Source organism: Tarenaya hassleriana, unplaced genomic scaffold, assembly GCF_000463585.1.
Source record: "Tarenaya hassleriana unplaced genomic scaffold, ASM46358v1 Cleome11, whole genome shotgun sequence".
NCBI classification, from domain to species: Eukaryota; Viridiplantae; Streptophyta; class Magnoliopsida; order Brassicales; family Cleomaceae; genus Tarenaya; species Tarenaya hassleriana.
The window spans coordinates 3,505,674-3,519,348 of record NW_010961290.1 but is presented as its reverse complement, the minus strand read 5'-3'; the positions used below and the strand labels follow the sequence as shown (position 1 = coordinate 3,519,348).

The window sequence follows — 13,675 nt, the reverse complement described above, 5'->3', positions numbered from 1 at the left end:
CCTTCTTTTTCTTTCCAGGCTTATGAGTCTGTTCACGACCTCGAGCAGCATAGGCCTCCCCTGCTGAAGTTGAACTGTTTTCCTTCTGATCCTTTTTCCGGATCTCCCGAATGCCGATCGGGACAGGAGTAAGGCCGGGAGAAAATGTTAAGCTTACTTCTTGGAAAAGCCCTTCTGATCCTTCACCCGGAAGGTACAGTGCTGGTTTTGGTACTCTGACATTGCCAGAAATTTTCATCTGGGACAACGATACGACAGTTTGGAGAAGCGGCCCATGGAATGGTCAGAGGTTTATCGGGTCTCGGGATGTGGAATCTGCCGATCTCTCCATGTATGAGTTAACTTTCAGCAATGACAATCAAGGTTCGGTCTCCTTGTCGTTTGACAATGATACCCTAATGTACCATTTTGTCTTGGATTCTCAAGGAACCCTACTCCAGAGATCCTGGAGCAGTGCTAATCAAGATTGGACCGTCGGTTACAATGTTCCATCGACCAAGTGCGATGTTTATGGCAAATGTGGCCAATTCGCGAGCTGCAACCCCCGGAAAAATCCTCTTTGCGAATGCATTCAAGGGTTTGAACCGAAGAATGATACAGAGTGGAATAAAGGAGACTGGACTAACGGATGCAAAAGAAGGGTCCCGTTGCAGTGCGAAAGAGAAAACAGTAATGGAGGTCGTGGAGGCGGAGGCGAAGGCGATGGATTCTTGAGGCTGCGGAAGACGAAAGTGCCCTTCTCCCCTCAGCGGTCTGAAGGCAATGAAAACGAGTGTCGAAGGAGTTGTCTGCAGAATTGTTCTTGCACTGCTTATGCTTATGATACAGGATTACGTTGCTTCCTCTGGAGCGGAAGCTTATTAGACATGCAGAAATTTTCGAGGAATGGCGTCGATCTTTACGTGCGGCTAGCGGGATCAGAATTCGGTAAGTACATATACAATTCACATTCATTTCACTCCTTTCGATATGCTTTCAGTTTACGATCAATTTGGGTTTCTTTTTTCTTGTTAAAATCTCTCGCAGATACTCCAAACAGTCGGCCAATTATAATCTCAATACCCGTGATAGGCGCTGCATTTATCCTTGCGGTGTGCATTCTTTTAGCACTCCGGCAAATCACGGGGCGTAGAGGTCATATTTCATGAATGTTATATCCAGAGATATGCACTTAAATACTTAATGTATTTGCTTGATCATTGATTATTTCATCATTCATTGACGACAGAGAATGAGAGAAATGCAAAGCTATTGTTTGAGAGGATGGTGGCTTTAACCAGTGGCGATTTAACCGGTATGAATCAAGCCAAGCTGAAAGAGTTTTCGATGTTCGAGTTTCAAGTTTTAGCTGCAGCAACGGACAATTTCGCTGTCGATAACTGTTGTGCGGAAGCGTACCGGGTCTCAAATACGAGACGATGGAATCTAACGAGAGAAAATAAAAGACACCGGAATTTAACGTGGTTCGGCAGAATGCCTACGTCCACAGCGAGGAAGAAAAAACAGATTCCACTATATCGGTGAACAAATGTGGAATAAAAAAAACACACTCAACCTCACTCCCAAAATTCCCAAGAAACACCCTTTCTCTCGTAACACTCAGAAGAAAAATAACCAAAGTGTATCCAAGAATCTCACCGAACAAATTTCTTGGATACCCAAAAAAAGAAACCCTGAAAACCCTCAAAAAAAGGACCCAAAAGAGATTTCTTGTTGAAGAAGAAAACTCTTCAACTCAGACTCTTATTTTTCTTCTGTGTTTTGATGCTTGTTGGTGATGATTTAGGCAGCAACTAAGGTGGCTATTTATAGCCAAACGTCCGAGCAATGCTGTGGTGGAGAATGAATGCCACCAACTAATCACCTCGAATGGTTCTCATTTTTTTCAAATAAAAAATTGATCCCCAATTGCCTTTGTCTGCCATTTCTCCTATTGAAGCCATCATGTCCACAATCTCCACCTTGGCTTCAAGATACCATCTGCAACCAAACGAGAAAGGATGTCTCCAACTGTGCCTCATGGCACTCAAATGCCCGAAGGCATTCAAATACGTAGGATGTTGACCAAGTTCAAACAATGATTGAACTTGATCGTTGTGATCACCTTAGTCAGCATGTCTGCGGGATTAGCAAGAGTCTTCACCTTCATGAGTCGTATGATACCTTCTTCGATAATCTCTCGCACAAAGTGAAAGCGAACATCTATGTGCTTCGTCCGTGCGTGGTAGACTTGATTCTTGGCCAAATGGATAGCACTCTGACTATCGCAGTATACAGAAATGTTCTTCTGTTCAACTCCAAGTTCACCGAGTAAACCACGCAACCAAATAGCTTCCTTCACAGCCTCTCCAACTGCCATATACTCTGCCTCTGTCGTAGACAAAGCCACCGTAGACTGTAAGGTAGACTTCCAACTCACTGGAGCTTTTGCTAGTGTAAACACATATCCAGTCGTTGACCGCCGCTTATCCAAATCACCAGCGTAGTCGGAATCCACATATCCAACCACACAGTGACCAAGTGATCCATCTTGCTGAAACGTCAATCCAAAGTCCAAGGTCTTCAGAATATACCTCAGAATCCATTTCACTGCCTGCCAATGTCCTTTTCCAGGATTATGCATATACCTACTCACCACTCCAACGGCATGTGAAATGTCGGGTCTGGTACACACCATCGCATACATCAAGCTACCAACCGCATTTGCATATGGAACTTTCGTCATGTACTCATGTTCCTCATCCGTGATAGGAGATAACGTTGAATTGAGCTTAAAGTGAGGGGCAAGTGGTGTACTTACAGGTTTTGACTTTTCATCTAAGCCAAAACGTTGAAGTACTCTCATCAAATATTGCCTCTGCGACAAACAAAGCTTGCCCATCTTTCTGTCTCTACTTATCTCCATCCCGAGAATCTTCTTTGCTTCTCCAAGATCTTTCATCTCAAACTCTTGATTCAACTGAGCCTTCAGCTTCTCGATCTTTGATTGGCTCTTTGATGCGATCAACATATCATCCACATATAAAAGTAAGTAGATGAAAGATCCATCTGGTAACTTGTAGAAGTAGACACAATGATCATACTTGCTCCTTGTGTATCCTTGCCCGATCATGAACTTATCGAATCGTTTGTACCACTGTCTGGGAGACTGCTTCAGTCCGTACAACGACTTGTTCAACTTACACACCCAATCTTCTTTACCAGCAACGGTAAAACCTTCTGGCTGAGTCATATAGATTTCTTCCTCCAAATCTCCATGTAAGAACGCCGTCTTCACATCGAGTTGTGCTAGCTCCAAATCAAACTGTACTACCAAGGCCAACAAAATCCGAATGGAGGTATGTTTCACAACTGGAGAAAATACCTCATTGTAGTCTATACCCTCCTTCTGAGCGTAGCCTTTTGCTACCAATCTTGCCTTGTAGCGGACGTCAGTCTTTTCAGGAAATCCTTCTTTCTTTGCAAATACCCATTTGCACCCAATCGCCTTCTTTCCACTTGGTAACTTTGCTAGCTTCCAGGTATTGTTCTTCCGGAGAGATTCCATCTCTTCCTCCATAGCTTTCTTCCACTTCTCACTTTCAGAACTCTTGACTACATCCTTGTAAGTGATAGGAGTATCAGCATCAATCACCGGAAGTGCAAAAGCCACCGCAGCATATCGAGCAGGCATTTTCAACGTTCTCGTCGGCTTTCGAAGTGCAATGGGAAGTTCCTTCTGAGGCTCTTGGGTGGAAACCTCATCGTCTTCAGAATTTTCAACATCCTCCTCTCCCATAGGAGGTTCTTCGTTTGCTGGAACAAACTTCGCAGTCTCAAACTCCACCTCCTGTGGACTACTCTCCACCTGCTGCTGAGTACCACCAACTTGCTTCTTCAACATGGTTAGCTCATCAAATGTGACATCCCTACTAACAATGATCTTCTTTGATTCAAGACACCAAACACGATATCCTTTCACCCCTGGTGAAATCCCCATGAACAGCGACTTCTTAGCTCTGGGATCCAACTTTGATTCCTTCACATGATAGTAAACAACTGAACCGAATATGTGTAAGGAATCATAATCATTAGCAGGTTTGCCATACCAAACTTCCATGGGTGTCTTGTCTCCAATTGCAGCAGATGGTAACCGGTTGATGAGATGACTCGCATACGTCACAGCCTCAGCCCAAAACCGTTTGTCTAATCCAGCATTAGACAACATACACCGAATCTTCTCCAGTAAAGTTCGGTTCATGCGTTCTGCCACCCCATTCTGTTGCGGATTATTTCGAACTGTGAAGTGTCTGACAATGCCATCATCTTGACAGATTTTGGCTAGTGGATCACTCATGTACTCTCTTCCATTGTCTGTTCGGAGACGCTTGATCTTCCTCCCAGTCTGGTTCTCCACCATATTTTTCCATTTAAGGAAGCAATTCAACACTTCATCCTTGGTCTTCATCACGTACACCCATACTCTTCTTGAAAAGTCGTCAACAAAAGTGACAAAATACCGACCACCACCTAACGAGGTCTCCCTTGTAGGCCCCCATACGTCTGAATGGACATAATCCAGAATACCTTCGGTGTTGTGGATAGCCGTCCCAAACTTCACTTTTGATTGCTTTCCAAGAACACAATGCTCACAAAACTCCAACTTGCATAGCCTGGCTCCTTTCAGCACACCTTGTTTGACGAGGTTTTGCAAAGCCTTCTCTCCAGGATGTCCCAGGCGCATGTGCCACAGCCTGGTGACCTCAGAATCCTTATCTTCTCCAGTCGTAACAGCAATTGTTCCAATAACCGTACTACCTTTGAAATAGTACAAGTTATTCTTCCTTACTCCTTTCAGGGTAATCCGTTCGTGTTTAACAAGGGAGCTAAAACTCCCTTATATGAAGGAGACATCTGCAAGCAAACTTTGGAGAGAGTTGGAGAAGCAGTTCCTGACGAAGAGTTGCCAGAACCGGTTGTACTTGAAGAAGAAGTTGTTCCGCCTGGCACCTCAGTCGGATTGAACCTATCCCGGTTGCTTGTAGAGCGTCATTGTTGCCCATGTAAACAACTCCTCCATCTAGTTCTTCAAAGTTGAAGAACCACTCCTTGTTGAAACACATATGATAGGTGCAACCCGAGTCCATAATCCACTCGTCAGAGTGAGATTTTGACGATGTGCCGATCAATACGAACTCTGACTCGTCATCTTCATGTTTGGCGACAAAGGCGTCTGAAGTCGACTTTGAAACGACCTTCCCATTTTCTTTCTTTTTCAGCTTTGGACAATCCTTTTTCCAGTGCCCAGTTTCATGACAAAAGGCACATTCATCCTTCGCAAGTCTATCTTTTGAGCGAGATCTACCCTTCTTTTTCTTTCCAGGCTTATGAGTCTGTTCACGACCTCGAGCAGCATAGGCTTGGAAAACCTTGATGAAATGGTCAAGGATGAGGATAAGGCTCTTCTCCTCCTGAACTCTCTACCCGAAGAATACGAGAACCTTATCACTATGATACTTCATGGAAAGGAGCAGATCCGTTTCGATGAAGTATGTGCAGCTTTGTACAATCGGGAGATCCGGAAAAAGGATCAGAAGGAAATCGTGTTTAACAAGGGAGCTAAAACTCCCTTATATGAAGGAGACATCTGCAAGCAAACTTTGGAGAGAGTTGGAGAAGCAGTTCCTGACGAAGAGTTGCCAGAACCGGTTGTACTTGAAGAAGAAGTTGTTCCGCCTGCAGTACCAATCGGGCACTACGATGTACAACCACCTATCGGAGTTCAACAAGCTGGTGACGGAGTTATTTGAGACCCGGTACGCTTCCGCACAACAATTGGTATCAGAGCCGCGGTACCTTTTACCAAGGCACGGGTCAATTTGAAAAATTAAAAAAAAATTGTGATTTGGAGTTATGGCCCATGAAACCACCGAAACACCGGCGGTAGTTGCAATTCCACCAGTTGGCTCATCATCGTCGTCGACCGTCCGATCCTCGGCGTCATCGGGAAGGACGGTGGTGACGAATGCGAAGATCGAGGTGGAGAAGTTCAACGGGACCCGAATCAAGAGCAACGAGAAGCTCTTGCTGATAAAGCGCATCCATCATCTCGCCTTGCCACAAGCTGAAATTATTGGTCCCGTTGAACTTCTCCACCTCGATCTTCGCATTCGTCACCACCGTCCTTCCCGATGACGCCGAGGATCGGACGGTCGACGACGATGATGAGCCAACTGGTGGAATTGCAACTACCGCCGGTGTTTCGGTGGTCTCCTGGGCCATAACTCCAAATCACAATTTTTTTTTTATTTTTCAAATCGACCCGTGCCTTGGTAAAAGGTACCGCGGCTCTGATACCAATTGTTGTGCGGAAGCGTACCGGGTCTCAAATACGAGACGATGGAATCTAACGAGAGAAAATAAAAGACACCGGAATTTAACGTGGTTCGGCAGAATGCCTACGTCCACAGCGAGGAAGAAAAAACAGATTCCACTATATCGGTGAACAAATGTGGAATAAAAAAAACACACTCAACCTCACTCCCAAAATTCCCAAGAAACACCCTTTCTCTCGTAACACTCAGAAGAAAAATAACCAAAGTGTATCCAAGAATCTCACCGAACAAATTTCTTGGATACCCAAAAAAAGAAACCCTGAAAACCCTCAAAAAAAGGACCCAAAAGAGATTTCTTGTTGAAGAAGAAAACTCTTCAACTCAGACTCTTATTTTTCTTCTGTGTTTTGATGCTTGTTGGTGATGATTTAGGCAGCAACTAAGGTGGCTATTTATAGCCAAACGTCCGAGCAATGCTGTGGTGGAGAATGAATGCCACCAACTAATCACCTCGAATGGTTCTCATTTTTTTCAAATAAAAAATTGATCCCCAATTGCCTTTGTCTGCCATTTCTCCTATTGAAGCCATCATGTCCACAATAACAAGATCGGGCAAGGAGGCTTCGGTCCTGTTTACAAGGTAAGAACGACTCTTTTCTCTTCTGATATATGTTTTATGCCTTGTCTTGACGGTTTTGGTAGTTTGGTTTCAGGGGAAATTACAAGAAGGGCGAGATATCGCGGTGAAGAGGCTCTCACGAGCATCGGGACAAGGACTCAACGAACTCGTGAACGAAGTGGTAGCGATTTCTAAGTTGCAACATCGGAATCTGGTGAGATTACTCGGCTGCCGCATTGAAGGAGAAGAGAGGATGTCGGTCTATGAGTTCATGCCAAAGAAGAGCCTAGATTCGTATATATTCGGTAACTCAAAACACTTCTGCACCTATTTGCCATCTGCAACTCATTGTAAGGTCTGTCAACAGAAGCTGACGTTCTCTTTTTACGTTCCACCGCTGCGTAATTCAGACGCGGTAAACAGAAAACTTCTCAATTGGAAGACACGCTTCAGCATAATCGAAGGAATATGCAGAGGTCTTTTGTACATTCACAGGGATTCAAGGCTAAGAGTCATACATAGAGATCTGAAAGCAAGCAACATCTTGTTAGATGAAGATCTGAACCCGAAAATTTCGGATTTCGGGCTTGCAAGGGTTTTCCGGGGGAACGAAGGCGAAGCCAATACCCGGAGAGTTGTTGGGACATAGTAAGTAGTCCTTTCTACCATATCTAAGTATCTATCTCTCATTGAACTTTACCGTTTGAACGGAAATTTTGCTTCTGCAGCGGATATATGTCGCCGGAATACGCAGTGGGAGGATTGTTTTCAGAGAAATCCGATGTTTTCAGTTTAGGCGTTATACTGTTAGAGATCATCAGCGGGAGAAGAAACTCAGGTTTCCTCGACGACGAGGAAGCCATGAACCTTTTAACTCATGTAACTCAGCACTGAAACAAGTACTTTTACTTGCAGTTTCTTGATTTTCTTAAAAAAAAAAAAACCCGAGATCCTCACGTTGAGCTCGATTTTTACAGGCGTGGAGGCTGTGGAACGAAGACAAGGTTGTCGATCTTGCGGATCCCGAGTTCTACGAGGAGCGTTTTGAAAGGGAAGTACGGAAATGCATCCACGTCGGCCTTTTGTGCGTGCAGGATCTTGCAACCGATAGGCCGAGCGTTTCAGCCGTGGTTTGGATGCTCGGTGCAGAAGACGCAGACCTCCCCGAGCCAAAGCCACCCGCGTTTATACCGAGATGGCGCGTTACAAACGCAGAATCCTCCGAGCCACGTGACCGTAACGTCTCCATCAACAATGTGACCATCTCATCAATCACTGGGCACTAGTGGTTGAAGCCGACGGAATGTTTATTTTTTAATTATGTAATTGACGCGCGTATTTTACTCAAATGATACACTTGACTTGAGTGCACCTATTTTTTCGGTGCACCATAAAAAAACAATTTTTTTTTTCAATTTTTATATCACTTCTCGATTGAAAAAGTCCGAAATATCTTGTTTTTTTTCAATTTTTTACGACTTTATTACGACTAATATATATTAATATATAACTAAAATAAAAAGTACGTATGATGAGAAAAAAAAATGTAGTTATTTTTAACATTTGACAGATGAATTTTTTGTCAGAATTAATCGCAATTATATTTCGAATTAATTATGAAATCGTAATAACAAAATTGTTTTCGAACGAGCAAAATATACGAATTCATTAATGGTAATATCGCTATTTTTAAAAAAATTATTAGGTTATGTTTTCGGTGGTATACCGAAGAAATAGATACGATCAAGTCAGTTATGTGAGTAAAATGCGCGACGTATGTATATCGTATTATATAGATACAGTATATAAGGAACTACGAAATAAAATTGACAGACTTCTTCTTCACAAATTCAAATAACGCATCCAAAATGTTTCCTTTCATTTGCACTTGTTTTTGTTAGTTTGTTGTATAGTTTAAAGTTTTTTAATGAACATATTTTATATTTTAAATATAAAGTTTAATTTTAGTAAGCGGTAAAGTTTAAGAATTTTTTTCTGGGTTTGACCGAGAAATAACAAAGGGGAAGAATTACATATAGAAAAAAACCATTATAGGAGAACAAAATTGGTTAAAATCAGCCTTAGGGTTCATGCTAATGAAGAAGAGACTAGATGGAAGAAGGGGAGAATAGAGTGGAGAATAAATCCACGGTTGTTTCTCCGTATTTCTCGAAGAAATCTCTAGGAGACGCGGATTCTTCTTCCCTGGTCAGGATTCCGGTGGATTCGCCCTATCTCCATGATCGAACTCATAAAAGGAACATGAAGAGGAAGAAAAAGAGAATCAGGACCGACCCAATTCTCGAGGTAAGGGATGAAATACCATCGATTCGTTTGCTTAGTGAGGATGACGGCGGAATTCGAGATTTGGGTTGCGCTGACGAGAGCAGAAATAGGGTAGGAAGAGTTGAAGAAGAAGAAGAAGAAGAAGAAACTGCAGTCGGTGAGGAGGGATGGGTATATTTCGACAAAGTTACTGGTTGTTGGGGTTGTAAAAATTTTAGGAGATGCACGGAATATCGTTTAGGGAAGCGGAATTTGGTTCTTGATTTTGGTAACGGTGATGATGATTGCCATGGCAGCGTTGAGAAGGAAGTAACAGAGAAGAGTCAAAAGACTAATGACTCGGTTTCTCTTGAAGTGAATCTGTTGAAGAACTTGGATGATTTGCTCTCTCGGTTTGCATACAAAGGTGGTTCTGAGCTGAGGAGTGAAAGAAATGCATGTGATTACAATAAGTCAGGGGATGAAGAGGCCAATCCTAGAATTAAGAGAAGAACTGATGTTATTTCCTCGTGCATTGCATTGGGGAAACCAGAAGACAGAAATGATGTTAGCAGTGTTTCTTCTTCACAGAAAAGAAGGAATAGCAGGGAAAGAAGCAGTGAACTTCAAGCTGAAGTCCGAGTGGTTTCTCGGTACTTCCAGGCAGCGAGTTCAGAACAGTCAAATGCGTTAGGAAATTCGTGTCAGTGTTCTGAAGTCGTGAAAGTCTCAAGGTATTTCCATCACATAAACACGGAGGAAAGCCCAGTGAAAGAAAGGAGTACACGGGTGAGGAAAACGCCACTTGTGTCTCCTGTTCTTTCTCGTGCTCAGAAGGTTGATGAGGCGTACATGCGGAAAACACCAGATGACATGTGGGTGCCCCCTCGTTCCCAGTATAATCTAATTCAAGAAGATCATTGGCATGATCCATGGAGGGTGATGGTCATATGTATGCTTCTCAACAGAACTTCTGGTGCCCAGGTTTCCCCTTATTTCTGTTTTCACCCCTTTTCAAAATGGTGTTCTGACTATAGGAATTGTTTAAAAGTGCTTGCCTTTTTGTCTCCTTGGTTGGTTATCAAATCAGATAAGGTGTATAAGTGTGACTAATGAATGATCGGTCCTTGTTATTGCACGTCCTTTTTTTAATCTCTGAATGTAATTAGCACACTCAAATCATTCTTGAGACAGGGGGCTTCCCCTTCTCTTTTCTTTTTCTTTTTCCGTTTCTGCACAAACCAAAAATGGATTCAATGGTCAAATAATATAGATCTTTTTGCAGGCTATTGCATAATGAGCATTCTAAACTGGAAAAGCTCTGCGTTTCTAAACTTTTTTGTGTAATCAGTAGGAAGCCATCACTGGTTTTGGAACTTTTTTTAGTTTCTTGATATGGAATCTCTGCAGTCTCATATTATGAAACAGATTTGGCATGTGAAAGAAACCTTATCAAATTTTGGGTGCATATTTAATGTAGTCCTGGGTCTGATGAGTGTTTTGATTGGCTATCCATTAAAATCAGAATTAGCAGAATGAACTGTGGTGACCCGAAACTGGTAACACCGACCAAAACCTTCCAAGGGGAAAAGCAGGTTCCCGTTCTTGTTGAGTTTGGTAGAACTATCTTTGAAGAGTTGGTTCTGTTTCTGTTTCTGTTTCATTTCTTTCCCCTTTCCAAAAAAGATGTGGATGCTCATCAGGAGCAAGGCTTGAACTGATTGCAGGCTCGGAGAATCATAACAGACTTGTTTGCTTTGTGTCCTGACGCGAAGACAGCAACTGAAGTTCGAACAGAGGAGATAGAGCAGATCATAAAGACACTTGGACTGCAGAAGAAGAGAGCGGCCATGATACAGCGGTTTTCCCACGAGTATCTCGAAGATAGCTGGACCCATGTCACTCAACTACATGGCATTGGAAAGTAAGTTTTCGGTTTCATTCTTCGTCTTCTCCGGATGCCACCTTTCGAGTATTCACAGTCTCTGCATACGGGAGTATACAGGTATGCGGCCGACGCCTACGCGATATTTTGCACGGGAAGGTGGGATCGGGTGAAACCAACTGATCATATGCTAAATTATTACTGGGCATTCCTCTGTAACACGCAGAGCTATGTGGAATAACTATAGAATTTGTGATGGAGAGCTTCTTTTTTTTTTTGGGGGGGGGGGGGAACAGTGGTATGTTCTTCACTGTTTTTTTTTTGTCTGAAGCATGTTATGTCGGGTGGTTGTTTTGATTGGTGTTTCTCCGATGTAAATTCTCATCTTTTGCGGGGAAAATATAATGTAACGAAGTTGGGCTCAAATCACAATGCAAACACGCAGGCTTAATTTCATCATTTTATTATGTTATTTGTTTTGGTAATTAATTATGTAATCCAAAAAAAAAAGTTTATGTGAAAAATATTCTTTTTTGTGACAAAACCGATACTAGAACAATGTAAATTAATCCTCTTAAATTTTTTAAATGAGATAATTCTATCGTTTAAGTATTCCTTCAATCCTTAATAAATATTTCTCCTAAGATACTATTATTCTCGGTCCAATATTATTATCTATGCCGTAATTTTTTTTGTTAAATTATCTGTGTCATAATTATTCCGCTGAAATCAGTTTTGAAGCATGTGGTCATTGCCACCATTTTACAATATTGTTGTCAGTATTTCAAATACAACGAAATTATATAAAATGGTAATTAATCCCGTTTCTCAAGAGATGATTTGTTTATTTTATTTTGCTTGAAAGATCTTTTGTTTGACTCGGTCATATAACTTTCGAGTAACCCTCTCAGGGCCTTAGAGGCTCCATCGGGCATCAGCTCATCTTTCGAACGAGAAAACCCTAATTTTCTTTGTGTCTTCCAAACCTTTGACGACGAGCCCTGTTCGATGGCACCGAAGCGGCCTGATCCCGTCGAGAGCCCCCCTGCTGCGTCTTCAAGTGAAGACGAAGATGAAGTAGAGTCTTCATCTGAGGAAGAGACGGATCAGGACGAGAAGAAAGAGGGGCTAGCTTCCGATGACGAAGTCGACCCTCCGGTGAAGAAGAGGCCGGAGGCTACAGCTCCGGTGGCGGCGAGGAATCTGAATCGGAAGCCGGAAGCTTCGGAGTCTGAATCCGAGTCCGGTTCTCAGACGGAGTCTGAGTCGGAATCTGAGCCTGAGAGAATCACCAACGATGCTGTGAAGCCTCTCGCTACCAAACCAACGCGAGAACCTAACAAACCCAGATCGGATGTTGTAGATTTGCCGGCGAATCCCGCGGCCAAGCGCCCCTCGACGGAGCTGGGGAAAGAGGGCAAGGTATCGAAGCCAATGGGTTTGCCGGCGAATTCCGCAGCCAAGCGCCCCTCGACGGAGATGGGGAAAGAGGGTAACGCATCAAAGAGGGCGAAGAAGATGGAAGACGTGAAAAAGCCCGATGACAGTGAGAGTAAGAAAACGGGAGAGGATTCCAAGAAGCAGCTGTTTCAGAGATTATTTAGTGAAGAGGATGAGATCGCTTTACTACGAGGTATGCTCGAATTCACAGCTAATAATGGAGACCCCTATGATCATACGGATGCATTCTGTGAATTCGTGAAGAAATCTATCAATTTTAACGCTACTAGAGCTCAGCTATTTGATAAGATTAGGAGATTGAGGAAGAAGTTTGAGAAATCGGTCAAGAAGTCAGTTAAGATGGGGAAGAACGGAGAAGACCGTGTTTATTCAAAGGCCCATGATCAAAAGGCCTTTGATTTGTGGAAGAAAATATGGGGTAGCGATGGAGCTCTGCAATCTGCGCAGAAATCAGCCAAGTCGAAGAAGAATCAGGGAGGGAGCTCCAAAGCTCGGGTTGTTCTTGCTTCACCTAAGAGGGGAGAGGCGAAAATGGAAGAAGATAAAGAGGTTGTGAGTAATTTTGCTCCCGTAGGTTGCAAGAACATGGGTATTACAGGCAGAGATATGGCATCTTTGTTGAAAATGGAGAACGATGACGGATTTAATGAGCTTGCAGTGATGGAAGGTTGGGATATGGTTGATGGAGCAAAGAAGAGAGAATTAGAGGAGAAGTGGAAGAAGATCCGGGCTGGTCAGATGGAACTGCTTTTGCAGCGGAATGAGTTCATTGGCGAGGCGGCGAGGCTGATATTCGAGGCAGTGAAGGCAAACGTGGCTGGTTTTGGCCATTAGGTATAAATGGTGATATATATATATATGTGTGTGTGTGTGATGTTTTGTTTGAAATGTGGAGATGTAGTATTAAACCTCTAGGACCGTTTAGATAATATGTCAGTGACATGGTGTTGTGTTGACATGTTCTTAACTAATATTAGTCATTAGTGGTTGTTGTTCCTCCATTAGAATGCCGTTCAGGTTTTGGTTTGCCTTTTATGCCTCTCAAAGCTTTCTCCCTCTGTCTGTTTGTGGATCTTTCCAACATTTTCTCATCAGCATATTCTTCACGTAAATCTTTCCAACATTTTGTCA

General features: G+C 42.9%; 4 protein-coding genes across 4 annotated transcripts; all 4 read left to right on the top strand.

The window, feature by feature from the left end:
* The first annotated feature begins 110 nt into the window (after window positions 1-110).
* LOC109116333 (G-type lectin S-receptor-like serine/threonine-protein kinase SD1-13) lies at window positions 111-1,830 on the top strand. The gene is made up of 3 exons (XM_019201515.1): window positions 111-1,134; window positions 1,229-1,294; window positions 1,787-1,830. The coding sequence occupies exons 1-3, from the start codon at window positions 111-113 to the stop codon at window positions 1,795-1,797; spliced, it is 1,101 nt and encodes a 366-aa protein (XP_019057060.1). The 3' UTR covers window positions 1,798-1,830.
* Window positions 1,831-6,787: 4,957 nt separating this feature from the next.
* LOC104805999 (G-type lectin S-receptor-like serine/threonine-protein kinase At1g11300) lies at window positions 6,788-8,367 on the top strand. The gene is made up of 6 exons (XM_019201514.1): window positions 6,788-6,795; window positions 6,900-6,954; window positions 7,028-7,238; window positions 7,344-7,581; window positions 7,662-7,812; window positions 7,911-8,367. The coding sequence occupies exons 1-6, from the start codon at window positions 6,788-6,790 to the stop codon at window positions 8,217-8,219; spliced, it is 972 nt and encodes a 323-aa protein (XP_019057059.1). The 3' UTR covers window positions 8,220-8,367.
* A 610-nt stretch (window positions 8,368-8,977) lies between these two features.
* On the top strand, window positions 8,978-11,555 carry LOC104805811 (methyl-CpG-binding domain protein 4-like protein). Its single transcript, XM_010530489.1, has 3 exons — window positions 8,978-10,182; window positions 10,926-11,122; window positions 11,204-11,555. The coding sequence occupies exons 1-3, from the start codon at window positions 9,046-9,048 to the stop codon at window positions 11,322-11,324; spliced, it is 1,455 nt and encodes a 484-aa protein (XP_010528791.1). The 5' UTR covers window positions 8,978-9,045; the 3' UTR covers window positions 11,325-11,555.
* A 536-nt stretch (window positions 11,556-12,091) lies between these two features.
* Window positions 12,092-13,378, top strand: LOC104805998 (GLABROUS1 enhancer-binding protein-like). The gene has a single exon (XM_010530715.1). It carries the CDS (start codon window positions 12,092-12,094, stop codon window positions 13,376-13,378), a length of 1,287 nt encoding a protein of 428 aa, XP_010529017.1.
* Window positions 13,379-13,675: the final 297 nt, after the last annotated feature.

What these genes read in the sequence shown, in the direction of transcription:
- LOC109116333 (XM_019201515.1), top strand. Translation starts at nt 111, where the DNA reads ATGCCGATCGGGACAGGAGTAAGGCCGGGAGAAAATGTTAAGCTTACT. An exon ending in GCAAATCACGGGGCGTAGAG is followed by an intron (nt 1,135 to 1,228) that starts GTCATATTTCAT and finishes CATTGACGACAG; the next exon opens with AGAATGAGAGAAATGCAAAG.
- LOC104805999 (XM_019201514.1), top strand. An exon ending in GCTTCGGTCCTGTTTACAAG is followed by an intron (nt 6,955 to 7,027) that starts GTAAGAACGACT and finishes GTTTGGTTTCAG; the next exon opens with GGGAAATTACAAGAAGGGCG. An exon ending in CCATGAACCTTTTAACTCAT is followed by an intron (nt 7,813 to 7,910) that starts GTAACTCAGCAC and finishes CGATTTTTACAG; the next exon opens with GCGTGGAGGCTGTGGAACGA.
- LOC104805811 (XM_010530489.1), top strand. Translation starts at nt 9,046, where the DNA reads ATGGAAGAAGGGGAGAATAGAGTGGAGAATAAATCCACGGTTGTTTCT. An exon ending in ACAGAACTTCTGGTGCCCAG is followed by an intron (nt 10,183 to 10,925) that starts GTTTCCCCTTAT and finishes AACTGATTGCAG; the next exon opens with GCTCGGAGAATCATAACAGA. An exon ending in CAACTACATGGCATTGGAAA is followed by an intron (nt 11,123 to 11,203) that starts GTAAGTTTTCGG and finishes GGGAGTATACAG; the next exon opens with GTATGCGGCCGACGCCTACG.
- LOC104805998 (XM_010530715.1), top strand. Translation starts at nt 12,092, where the DNA reads ATGGCACCGAAGCGGCCTGATCCCGTCGAGAGCCCCCCTGCTGCGTCT.